Raw genomic sequence first — 13195 nt, 5'->3', positions numbered from 1 at the left:
GCTGCAAGGGCAAGAATGAAAAGTAAGACTCTGTACTCATACTCTGGGATTCTAACCTACTAGGTATCCTTTAAATGTTATGGGGGCTCCAAGCTAGCCCTTATGCAACGAGTATATCCTACTTTGTTGCTATGACTCTTAATGGCTAGGGCAACCCAGCCAGATGAGCAGGGTATTAATGTTTTTGCTAATAATCCCACAGCCATGCAGGCAAGACCAACTGCATGAGTCTCATTACAAAATTACCGTATTTTTCGTCCCATAGAATGCTCCGTCCCATAGGACGCACCTAGTTTTTTGGGGGGGAAATAAAGGGGGGGAAATTCCCTTTATTTCCCCCCCAAAAGCAGGTCGGGGAAACCGAACCAGATCGAGGAACAGCGGGATGGTGGCGCTGCGCCTCCCTGCTGTCCCCCGAGCTTGTGGGGCTGGCCGATGTCTGCCCAGTGCGAGGGGCGCTCTGCTTCAGGGCGCCCCGCCCACCAGGTGGCAGGCTGCTATCCGCAGCGTGGGGAGCCCTGCGGGGAACTCCTGCAGGGCTCCCCACGCTGCGGATGTCTGTCCGGCATGCGGGGCGCTCTGCTTCAGGGTGTTCTGCCCGCCGGGCGGCAGGCTGCTATCCGCAGTGTGGGGAGCCCTGCGGGGAACTCCTGCAGGGCTCCCCACACTGCGGATGTGTTCCTGAAGCGCCGGGCGCCCTGAAAGCAGAGTGCCCGACGCTCCGGGAAGCAGGCTGCTATCCGCAGCCTAGACATCCCTGCGGGACCTCCTGCAGGGCTGCCTAGGCTGCGGATGTCTTCCTGAAGCTTGGAGAGCGAGAGGGGTCGGTGCGCACCGACCCCTCTCGCTCTCCAAGCTTCAGCGAAAGCCTGCATTCACCCCATAGGACGCACCCAGATTTCCCCTTCATTTTTGGAGGGGAAAAAGTGCGTCCTGTAGGGCGAAAAATACGGTATAATCTTGACAGCATTGAAGGTGACAATTTAGTCCCATTCAGTTGAAATGCTTATGCACTGAATCAATATCTGAAACAACCCCCTAAAAGGTAGTCTCACCCCCAGTGTCATTCATCATCTGTGCCTGATCTCTGCATATATAGCTTGAATGTATGCAGAGAGGAAGCTGTGCATGCAAATGTTCCCTCACTGCAGATGTTTATTCTGAGTGCGTGAACCTCAGGCTGAGGCAAGCTGGTGTGTGAGACATTGGGTGGAGGTACCAGTAGGTACAGCCCTGTTCATGTAGATTCATCATGAAGCATTTCATCTGAATAGTGTTTTTTGTGATAAGGGGAGCAACTGTCAGGAGTGGGGAGCCTGCTTCTGCATGTGGAGGCTCCCTACATTAGGCATAACATTTATTTCCTGTCACCCTTCAACTTACAGAGTGGGGTGGGGAGGGGAACACAGTTAGTGCACCTGTTTCCACAGCCCGCGATTATGTGTTGTTTTTCCCAGCTCCCAAAATGTCCAGAAATAGAGCTTGCATAGCATAGATACTGGGAATTATTAACATTAGGCAGGTGCCTTCACTGTACTATTTTAGATGTCTAATAAAAACTTCTTTATTTTAGCAAGCCTAGCCAGACACATAATTTATTCATGTACACTTGTTTTTAATATTTGCTGAATTTATCAGTGCTACATTGATAATTCTTATGTGCATTGCTTGGAGATTTTATCAAGTGGTTTATATTCTCTAATAAATTAATAAATAATAAGTGGAACAATAAGAAGAGTTGTCTCGGAGTAGAAAAAGAACCCTTTGTAGATTGAAATAGATTTCTGCCCCCCCCCCCCCAAAAAAAAGTCACAGAAGATATTCTCTACGTTGTCTTTGTGACTTCCTATTCCACTCAGACACAAATCTTTGGGAATATGTTGCTGATTCACAAGACTCCTTGGATGCTTGAATGGGAGGGCCTGTGGAGAGCCTGGAACTCTTACGATATTGGCCATAGTTGCTAGAATCAGAGAATAGCTTTCTCATACCATCTGTGCTTTATTTGCTTTATTCTCCTGTTGCAGTTTGTGCGTGTCTCCTCTAATACCCCCCCAAGCGTAATTTACCAGCTGATGACGCAGCACTGGGGACTTGATATACCCAACCTCTTAATATCTGTGACAGGAGGAGCTAAAAACTTCAACATGAAGCTGAGACTGAAAAACATATTCCGGAGGGGGCTTGTTAAAGTAGCACAGACAACAGGTAAGGCAGAATCCTGCTCCAAAGCCACCAATAAAGGGCATGTTCCTGTATTGTTTCTCTGTTTCTTTATGTATTATTGTTACCTGCTCCCTCACTTCTCCAGATGGTAAGAGGGTTACAAGGAAGCAGCACCTACTCCGGTTTCGTTTCATATGGAAAGAAATCACTGGAAGCTTACTGGTATTTTGTAATATTTGTATTTATTCACAAATATCCATGTTGCACTTTAGTGGAGATACAGCATCAAGTACTCCAACTGACATCCCCACCAAAGTTCACCGAATCCACATCAAGTCTTGCAGCACCTTTAGAGGTCCAGAAGTCCAAAATCTGTCCTTTTTGTCTGATTCTATCTGCCTCAAGCTGCTATGTGTAGGGATGTGTACTATGGAAATATCATTCAGATTTTTGCTAGCCACTGATAAAGTTTGCCATTAAGAGCCAATAGCCAGGATTGTCATATTTCAAAAAGTGAAAATCTAGACACAAAAGTTGTTGAGCTGTTTTTTGTAAATAAATAAATTGAAGTTTTTAGGAAAATCACCAAAAAACCCCAACGCTTCTGCCACACAGCCAGGATTTTCCAGACTTTTCAGCTGCTTTCTAAAAATTCCGCCTGGATACCACACCATTTTCGACGGACAAATGCCAGATGTATGGCAGCCCTAAGCTAATCTCCATTTTTTAAAATGGGGGTTTTGCTGTGCAAAATGTATCTTAACCAGTGTGACCATTTTAGCAGCCTCTTCTAACAACTATAGAAACCTAAAGATGGAAGGGACACAAAGAGACCACACAGCCCAATCCCTAATCTGATAACAATATTTTGACCTCTTCTTTCAATCATTAAGAATCAGATGGACCCCTGAGGTGGTTTTTAATCATTAAGAAGTAATAAAACCTAAAATAAAATTCCCAACAAAAGGAGATCAGAAAGCTAAAATGAGAGCCAGGGAAAAGACTTCATAGCAGTGAGGAACAAGCACTCAACTCCATCAGACTAAATGGCTGGCAGGGTTATTATTATTATTATTATTTAAAAAAATGAAGTATTGCTCCCTAATCCTGAACAAAGATTCAGAAATGAAGTAGCTGGCCTTAATCCACTCATGTTTTTTGTTTCCCAGGTGCCTGGATCATCACTGGTGGTTCTCATGCTGGCGTGATGAAGCAAGTTGGAGAAGCAGTACGGGACTTCAGCATGAGCAGCAACTATAAAGGAGAGATTATCACCATTGGCATTGCAACATGGGGGACAGTACACAACCGGAGTAGCCTCATCTGTCCTATGGTGAGCCATCTTCAGGCTGTGCTACTAGAAGAATAGGATGCTTACAGATCAATCCCATACATGTCATATTTAATGTCATTTTGGCTGTTCTATCCTGGTGGAAATATGGCTATATTTCATATACATACGTGCTTACTGTTCCTAAAATAGCGTGCAGGTATATCCATATAATTTCTCACACACACCCCCAATATACTTAATCCAATTTGCATTTAAGCTTCTGCTGAAAAAAAGAAAAGGAAGGAAACAGGTGAAATTAACAGGTGTATAGGATCACATGTGCACTGCAAAAAGAAATTTTTGTTTTTTGTTTTGTTAAGACTTTGATGACAGATGAAAAAGGATGAGCAGTAAGTTATAAGTTATAAATGCAAACCAATCATATACAGGTACAATTCATTATAATGGTACTGCATTATAAATATAGACCAATCATATACAAGTACCATTTCTTGGGGAGTGGAAAGTTTTGTGTTCTAACACCCTGCAGATCCCACTGCTACCTCATCAAACTCTTAAGAAAAGTAAGCACCATTTGTAGCGTTTGTTTTGGTACTAGAAAAAGACCTCAACATGCCCACTTTCAAAAAACATGCCACATTTTCTAAAGATAAGGCATTCCTCTACAGGAAGATTTTAGTGAAGCATGTTATGCAAACCCAAGCAAGAGTTAGAGCCCCAATAATTAAGTCCTTTGTTGGTTTCTGACCACTTCCCCCCCCAACCCCTGGATGTTTACAGGGTAGCTTCCCAGCTGAATATGTCCTGGATGAGGAGACTCAAGGGAACCTCTCTTGCCTGGACAGTAATCATTCACACTTCATCCTAGTGGATGATGGGACACATGGGAAATATGGTGTGGAGATCCCCTTGAGGACCAGACTTGAGAAGTTCATTTCGGAGCAAACGAAGGTGAAAGAAGGTAATTGTGATGCAATATACAGAGTATCTCCTTACTGATAAAAGTCTGGTGTGCAATCTGAGCCCTTCCCTCCTCTAAGGCTTGTTTAGTTTGGAATTCATTTATGTCAGCCAGGCCAATGATGAAGAACTTGTTTCAGGTTCTGTTGGACTTCAGCTCCCATCAGCTCCATTCAGCATGGCCTATAGCCAGGTTGGTTGTTGGTTGTTGTTAAATTGATTACTTGCCCTTCATCATAAGTCCCTGGGTGGGTTTCAGGTTACAGTCTGTAACGCTTCAGGTTACAGACTCTGCTAACCTAGAAATAGTACCTTGGGTTAAGAACTGTGCTTCAGGATGAGAATAGAAATCGTGCTCCGGCAGCAGCGGGAGGCCCCATTAGCTAAAGTGGTCTTCAGGTTAAAAACAGTTTCAGGTTAAGAATGGACCTCCAGAACGAATTAAGTTCTGAACCTGAGGTACCACTGTACATTTACAGGAATAGATTCAATATAAGTTTTAAGCCCATCAAAACCTGGAGGACCAAAGGTTCCCTATTTTTAGGCTTCTGCATTAGGCCTTGATGATGTCAGATGGAGAGTGGAGAGATCATGAAATATCAGGACATTGAAATATCAGGACATTATTTGCTAAGGTAAAGTGCCAAAAGACTTGAATCCTGGAATCAACATCCATATAATAGGGGCACTGTTGTTAGAGATGGGAGGGAAGAACAGTTGTTTCTTTAGATTTGGTTGTTGCTTCCAGTGGTATGCAATTTCTTCCATTTGGTACTGCAGTCTTGAATATACTAGTCTGTTTTTGATGCCAAGATATTGTCAAGTGATATTGCTCAGCACATGCTTTGCGTTCTAAAGGTCCCATGTTCAATCCTTGACATCTCCAGATAAAAGTGGGAATGACTGTTTTCTGAAGAAAGTCTGAGTGCTGTCGTTGTTCAGTGTACAGTTGAGAGCTTGATGGTCTGACTTTGTCTAAGGCAGCTCCTATGTTCTTAGTTGTGACAGCATAAATGGCTAGTCTTGTGACATGGTGGAATGCAGGGCAAGTGAAGGGAGGGGCGCAGAATGATGGGAAAGGGCAAGTGGGAAAAAGAAGTTGGTGACAGTTAGACCTGAAGAAAAGAAGTTATGGAAAGACCTAAGGAAGGTGGAAGAAAATGAATAGTCAGCAGAAATTGAGGAGTTATAAAGACCTGGTCTAAAAAATACATGTGTTATTGAGATACTGTATATCAATTCTAAGGGATTCTCAGGTCTCAATAATCAACGAGAAAATGACCTCCATGAAAAACTAGAGTAAAACAATGGGATTCCCTGTGGCAGTGTATGCCTCTCAGGTCTACCTCAGCTGATATCCATGAAAACCCAAATGGAATTCCTACTCAGATGGTTTTATTTCAAAGTCTGATTAGCTAAAGTAACAGGATGAGACAACGGCTTTGCACTGGAGAAGCTGCTGGCATAAGGGTACATACTGGCAGTTGTGATAAACTGCCCTCCAGGGAGCAAGTTGTTAAGTGAGCCAAATTATGTTATCTATTTTTGTGAGTATAAATTCAAATCTTGTATTTATTTATATTATTAAAATTTATATACTGCCTGCTTTTAGGGAAAAAAAACCCTCCAAAGAATGACTTTATGCTTGTTGCAGAAATGGAAAAATGCTAAGGGTGTTGCCTTGGAAGGGTAGTAGGCAAAGTTGTGGTTTGCGGCAGCCATGTTATGGGGTGAATCCCAACCAGAATCTGACTTTACAGTTTGACATGGTTTTATTTTCTATATGAGCAATAAAACGAGCTGCAAAGTATAAGAGGAGGTGGAGGTTTTCATAACAAACAAAAAAACTACAAAGATGTTTTTGCACACGTTTTCTGCTGTTGCTGTATCCTGATTACTTTTTATATGATTGTATATTGGCCTTTTATCACTCCTATTGTATGTTGCTCTGATACTTTCCCCTAAAAATCATTTAAACGAAATAAGCAAATGGACTGACTGCAAGCAACAAACAACTGATACCATAGTGAGTAAGTAACCAATTGTGGCTTAACGCTGGCTTATTTGTGTGATGGTGGTTGCGTTTGTTTATTATCATTAGAAATGTTATTTATGTAGCTGCTATTAATTGATTGCTCTTAATGTTATTTGAGATAAATATTGTTCATTTTAACTGGATTCAAAGGTAACTGCCAATGGGCATCAGCAAGAAGGGAAAGAATGACTAGCTTTCAGCACATGGGACTGACTGAGCCTTTATTTCCTTACAGGAGTTGCCATTAAAATACCAATCGTTTGTGTAGTACTTGAGGGTGGCCCTGGGACTCTTGATGTAAGTACTCTACAGGCATCAGGGCAACTAATTATGGGAAAAGAAGCAGAGTGTAGGAGAATTCAGTAATTGTTAACCTCTGGATATTTCTCTCTCAGAGCACAGTGTGCCTCAATCACATGGTTACCACTTTTGTGGTGTCTGTGTGACATTGTAGAAACACATCTAGTTGTAAGTACAAAGCAGGAACTGGCTGTGTGGGCACAGAGAGTTCTGACTTGTACATTTCAAGCCCTTTTAACTCACACATAGCAAAGAGATTCTGCATAGCAGAAGATATGAGAGTATGCCTTAGCCGTAAACAATGAGAATCACTCTAAAACTGTTGAAACCTGCTCAACATGCTGATCGGCAAAATGAAGTGGCAGAGCAAGGTGGAATTCTGAACTACATCACTTAAGGCAGCAGATGGGAGAATCATGTTTGTAAACTTTCCTTCACATAAGAAGTTCTCTATACTACTCCTTAATCCCAGATATGCTCCATAGATTACTACAGCCTACAAGGAGCATATATATTCTGAAATATGATCTCCCACCTGTGCCATGTGATATGATACAGTCAGTGGCGTAGCGTGGGGGGTGCAGGGGGGGCCGGCCGCACCGGGCGCAACATCTGGGGGGGGTTAGGGTTAGGGGGCGCAAATCCATGGGTTAGGGGGCGCAAATTACTTGCCTTGCCCCGGGTGCTGACAACCCACGCTACGCCACTGGATACAGTTCAGAATTCCAAGATGTCATTCTACAAGCTCAATCAATTCATAAATTGATTCTGAACTTAGTGGCAATATCAAAGTGATGTCCATGAGACAGCACCAGCTCAAATGTAGTCATGCTCCTGTATTCTGTTCTACAGACCATCTACAATGCAATTACCAATGGCACCCCCTGTGTGGTTGTGGAAGGCTCAGGACGGGTGGCTGATGTCATTGCTCAAGTGGCTAATCTGCCCATCTCCCAAATAAGCATCTCCCTCATTCAGAAAAAACTGAGCATATTCTTCAAAGAGAGCTATGAGCAGTTTACTGAGAGTAAGATTGTGGAATGGACCAAAAAGGTAAGGCAAATGGTCTCTGCGCAGCTTTTACTGGGTTTTGTTAGTGAAGTTGCAATCATGAGCTAGGACCTTCAGTCCTACCTTTTCTTTGGCATTTGCAGATCCAGGATATTGTGCGCAACAGGCAGCTCTTGACCATCTTCAGGGAAGGCAAAGATGGACAACAGGATGTCGATGTAGCGATTCTTCAAGCAATGCTCAAAGGTGAGAAGTGCAGTGGGTGTTGCAGATGAGGTACAGAGATCAGTAAGTGAAACTGTTTCTTTTAGGACATTCCCTTGTGTTGGAATATGGTATTGCTTCAGAATGCAGCACAAGACAGTACTGAACTGTAGAAACTTTTGTGTGTCATAATTTAGACTTCACTTACCTTGAGGGATTTGTTTCCATGGAAGTGGAGGCACAGCAAGGACACCTGATCACCATATGCAGCGAGCAAAATACTGTTGGAGAGAGAGGCTTGGAAGAGAGATTCCTACTCTCCAGTAGTAGAGTTAAGCACAATGGTGATTGCTCGAAGAACTTTAAAACTTGGTTAGGTTTGCATCTACCCTCATCCACCTTTAAAGAATGTTCCCCATTAAAATACTTAGGCTAGAAAAAAATCACAGAAACTTAGCTTTGCAAATAAGTGATTTTTTACTTAAGAAATTCCCAGAAGTTACAGCAAACAAATCTCCATCTTCTGGAAGTAAAACAAAGATGAAAAGTTTCCAAGCAACTATAAAAAGAAAAGTACTTTGTTTCCTTACAAAAGGAATCATGCAATCTTTGGGTTTGCAAAGATGCAGGTTTTAAAATCTCACTTTTAAAGAGATTCAGTTCACTTACAGGATCAGCTGAATGGGGAGCCAATGCTACATGACTCCTTCTTTGCTTGTTCTAGGAAGCATTAAGGGGGGGGAAGAGGGGGGGCAGAGGCTGCTGACAGCCTGCTAAGCCACATTCACTGGCAACCTGAGCTCAGGTTAACCCTTTCACACATGGAAGTGTGAGTCAGTAACTGTACAGTACAACAAATACTACCTGGTATCATAACCCGAAACTGTGACATTGCATGAAGTGGGATGTTGAGCAATACCTAGGAGATACAAAGTCATTTGACACAAACACATTTTATTTGATGTGTTGAGTTTGATTGTTAACCTTAAAGCTCATAGGAGGTAACAGCAATTAAAGAAACCCCAGCTCAAATACTTAATGAAACAAGCAAGCCACATAATGGAAACATTAAAATGACTCCATACTTGCTTTGCTTTAGCCATTAAATGTCAACATAAACAAGAAAGTCTCTTTGGAAAATGCTCAGAGTAACCAAGCTCTAGGCAGTAATGTTGGGTATGTTACATGTGCTTAAATCCATAGGATATTTAAAGAAGCAGTTGGGGGCCAAAAGGGTATGCTAGTGATACCTTTATGTTGCAAGGTACCTAGGCCTCCCAATATGTTTCTTTTGCCATTCATTCCCCTTCAAGTTCTGGATGTGCATGAGTAAGAGACAGCCAATAAAGTTCAGCCCTTTGCATCCTAGTTTCAGCCATGTTTTTGTTTATTCCTCTATTGTAGCTTCTCGATACAGAGATCACTTAGGCCATGAAAACTGGGACCACCAGCTGAAGCTTGCAGTGGCATGGAACAGGGTGGATATTGCCCGGAGTGAGATTTTCACTGATGATCATGAGTGGAAGGTAGGAAAGCTTTTGGTGACACACACTGGAAATGAGTATATCTGCTTTCTGCCTGCATAATTAGAGCAGGGTCTAAAAGCACTAGGGACGCAGGTGGCGCTGTGGGTTAAAGCCTCAGCGCCTAGGACTTGCCGATCGAAAGGTCGGTGGTTCGAATCCCCGCGGCGGGGTGCGCTCCCGCTGCTCGGTCCCAGCGCCTGCCAACCTAGCAGTTCGAAAGCACCTCCGGGTGCAAGTAGATAAATAGGGACCGCTTTCTAGCGGGAAGGTAAACGGCGTTTCCGTGTGCGGCTCTGGCTCGCCAGAGCAGCGATGTCACGCTGGCCACGTGACCCGGAAGTGTCTCCGGACAGCGCTGGCCCCTGGCCTCTTGAGTGAGATGGGCGCACAACCCCAGAGTCTGTCAAGACTGGCCCGTACGGGCAGGGGTACCTTTACCTTTACCTTTACTAAAAGCACTAGGCTTGGCTTGACTGCAAGCATGCCTCTTGGGAAGGCATGGGGTGTCTTGAGGGTGAAACCAGATGTTATAAGAGCTGCCTTGCACAGCTGCCAATCTGTGTCTCTTTGCTCTTCCTTCCCCCTAATATGTGCTGCAATGCACTAACACTCGTGACATGTCATCATGAGGTGTGTCTCCCCACCTTCACACAATTGGCAGGCAGGGATGAGGAGACACAATGCAATGATGTTGTGTTGTGTTGTAGAAACATTATGAGGAAGAGAGGGTCAAGAGTAATGGAATGGCAGCTCTTGTAAGTAGCTTTGCATTGCCATGGCAAAAAAGTGACTAATATTTGCAAACATGCCATAAAAACATATAAAATAGTTTTTAAAACAGTATGGAAACAACTAAAGCTAGGTTTAAAAACAATACGGAATGAACACTTAAGGCAGAGAGCTTCTCATCTAGATGCATTGTTAATACAAAAATGTATTCAGTTATCTCTGCAAAGTTGTGGGTGCCTGTTGTATCTCAACAGTAATTCCTGGCTCGCCTTTGTATATTTCACTCAGTTGCATTGTAAACTGCCCAGAGAACTCTTTGTAAGGGAATAATAGATCAGTGCACCAGTATGCATGATCTTATGTAACACATTCCTTGTTTGCTATTGTTCATATGGAGGACAGAATAGCCATAATGCTTGTCTGGCAACGGCAGGCATACTTGGGATGATCAAAGAATTCAGAGAACTTGTGGTGTCAGAAGGTGCAAAACAACTCTTACATTGCCAGAGGTTTTTAAGTTTGGATGTGAACTCTTTAAAGCTCAACTTTTACAGCTTGCTACTTTGAGAAATCTTTAAGACACCCACTTTTATCAGAAGTGTAAACTGTCTTAAGGGATTGCGTCATGTTTCTTAGAGGTGTCCACAAAAAGTAGGGAAAATGCAATTTTTATTGTCTGTGCAGAAAACACTCTTACTGGTCAACTGGCACCAGAAGACAATAGCAGAGTAGGGTGGAATTATCCCATGGGCTCCAAGTGACATTTCATCAAATAGCGAATACTTTCACGTTTTTAGGGTTTTTACAAATAGGTAAACCAAGTTATTTAAACTCTGTTGTTGCTGCACTGGCAGTGTGGTTGAGTGGCTGCCCTGTTGCTGTGACATGCTAAAGAGCTGGGTTCTGCCCTCACTGAAAAATCTTTTTAGAAAGGTAAAAGACCCCTGACAGTTAAGTCCAGTCGTGAACGACTCTGGGGTTGCAGTGCTCATCTCACTTTACTGGCTGAGGGAGCCAACGTTTGTCCACAGACAGTTTTTCCAGGTCATGTGGCTAGCATGACTAAGCCGCTTCTGGTGAAACCAGAGCAGTGCACAGAAACACTGTTTACCTTCCCGCTGGAGGGGTACCTATTTATCTATTTGTACTTTGACATGCTTTTGAACTGCTAGGTTGGCAGGAGCAGGGACCGAGCAATGGGAGCTCACCCCATTGCGGGGATTTGAACTGCTGACCTTCCAATCGGCAAGCCCAAGGCTCAGTGGTTTACACCACAGCGCCACCCGCATCCCTTGAAAAATCGCATGTTAAGAATACCTGTGTCATACATATTTTGTGTCAGAGCCAACATGGCAACTTCCAGCTACTTCTTGGAATGGGAGGCAGTGGTAACCATGGGGGGGTGGCGTGTGTTGCTGACTGACCCCATGGGCATGGCTCACCCACTATTGTCCTGTTGTCCCTTAGGGTAGCATGCTGTGGAAAGACTCTTATTATTGGTTTCTCATGCATCCATCACTCCATGCTAGAAAGGAAGTGGCTGTGCCCCATCAGCATCAGTGAGACCTGCTTGCTTCAATTTGCCTGCTGCTTTCTGTGCTTTGCTGAGGTGTAAATGTGGACTAAACGGGAGATAGAACACTTGAACATATGCTGGCCAGCTTCTATCTCATAGCTTTCTACTGCCTGCTTCATCAGCTTCAGGGACTTTGCTATAGCTATCAGCTGCTGCCTTTTTAGAGACTGCTGCAACTCCTGTATGCTTCCTCATTACCTTTGAGCTTGCACTGTGAGTGTGTCCATGTCCCTGTCTGTCTGTCTCTTTCTCTCCACCCCCCCCCCCCAATCATGGGGAGGACAATCTGCATTACCCTTGGATGATGTTGTCTCTTTCTGGTTGTCTTCTTGGCCAACAGCCCTCTGATCTGCACCCAATGATGGCTGCTGCCCTCATAGCCAACAAGCCAGATTTTGTCAAGCTGTTTCTTGAGCAAGGTGTGCGCCTGAAGGAGTTTGTTACCTGGGACACCCTGATCTACCTCTATGAAAACATGGCAAACTCCAGCGTCTTCCACACAAAGCTACAGAAGGTGTTAATGGAAGAGAAGGAGCGCTCAGCTTTCTCCAAAGTGCCAAGAGTCCAAATGCACCATGTGTCCCAGGTGCTGAGGGAGCTGTTGGGAGATTTCACTCAGCAGCTGTACCCTAAGCCGAAGAACACTGAGAGACACCGGCTCTCTATCGCCGTTCCCCATATCAAGCTCAATGTAATGTATCTCCACATGTTACTAATCCCTTATAACCTTTCATGGCACCCCTTTTTTAGTACAGAATGTACAGGGCAGTCCATACATCCCCTTGCCACTTCTAATAGTGGTCCCTGCACCAATGCCAGGAGAACATCACCTTTGGTAAGCTAGTTATACGTATACATTTTAATATTATACTGTGTCCTGCAGTCAGTTTGCTGTAGCAGCAGAAGCTGAATGAAGAATTGATACTGGAGATTTCTTTTACTGGCACCCAGGACATTCATGCCGTGATTTCCCCTATTTCCAATGTTCAAGTTGCAAGTGCCATCAGTTATGTAATCAAAACAGCACTGCCCAATTGCAATAGAGAGGTATCAGCAGATTTGAAAAAACCTTCCTGTTTGCAGAAGTAAAAAAATACAACTGTAAGGAGGGAAACCCTGTCAACCTACTGCCACAGAATGCTGACTCTATGTTTGGGGGCATGGAGACAAAAATGGGAGTAGAATAGTGCAGCTGGAATGCTTCACGTCACACTGAAATATTTTGTTGCCAGTTCCATTTACTATGTCTAGTGCCCTTTCTTCTCTCTTTGATTCTGACTTCCTTTCAATATGATTGTGGATCTCTGTATCCCAGCCTCTCTCCTCTTAAATTTAGTTCCAAGATTTTGTTCCATAACTTCAAACCAGAAAAAGGCCTGATGTGCTGTATCTTC

At 43.7% G+C, this 13195-nt stretch overlaps 1 protein-coding gene across 1 annotated transcript in view; it reads left to right on the top strand.

Annotated features, from left to right (window-relative positions):
* Positions 1-13195, top strand: part of TRPM2 (transient receptor potential cation channel subfamily M member 2) — a 41499-nt gene that overhangs the window by 11167 nt on the left and 17137 nt on the right. Inside the window, exons 6-13 of the mRNA XM_083741768.1 lie at positions 2028-2208; positions 3336-3499; positions 4241-4421; positions 6691-6752; positions 7608-7808; positions 7910-8012; positions 9375-9496; positions 12142-12492. Of these exons, the coding sequence (XP_083597894.1) occupies positions 2028-2208; positions 3336-3499; positions 4241-4421; positions 6691-6752; positions 7608-7808; positions 7910-8012; positions 9375-9496; positions 12142-12492 (1365 nt within the window). The remainder of the gene's footprint in view (positions 1-2027; positions 2209-3335; positions 3500-4240; positions 4422-6690; positions 6753-7607; positions 7809-7909; positions 8013-9374; positions 9497-12141; positions 12493-13195) is intronic.

The sequence above is a fragment of the Podarcis gaigeae genome (genome assembly GCF_964106915.1).
Source record: "Podarcis gaigeae genome assembly, chromosome: 5".
In the NCBI taxonomy this organism is placed as follows: domain Eukaryota; kingdom Metazoa; phylum Chordata; class Lepidosauria; order Squamata; family Lacertidae; genus Podarcis; species Podarcis gaigeae.
This window is presented reverse-complemented; position numbering and strand designations above follow the sequence as displayed.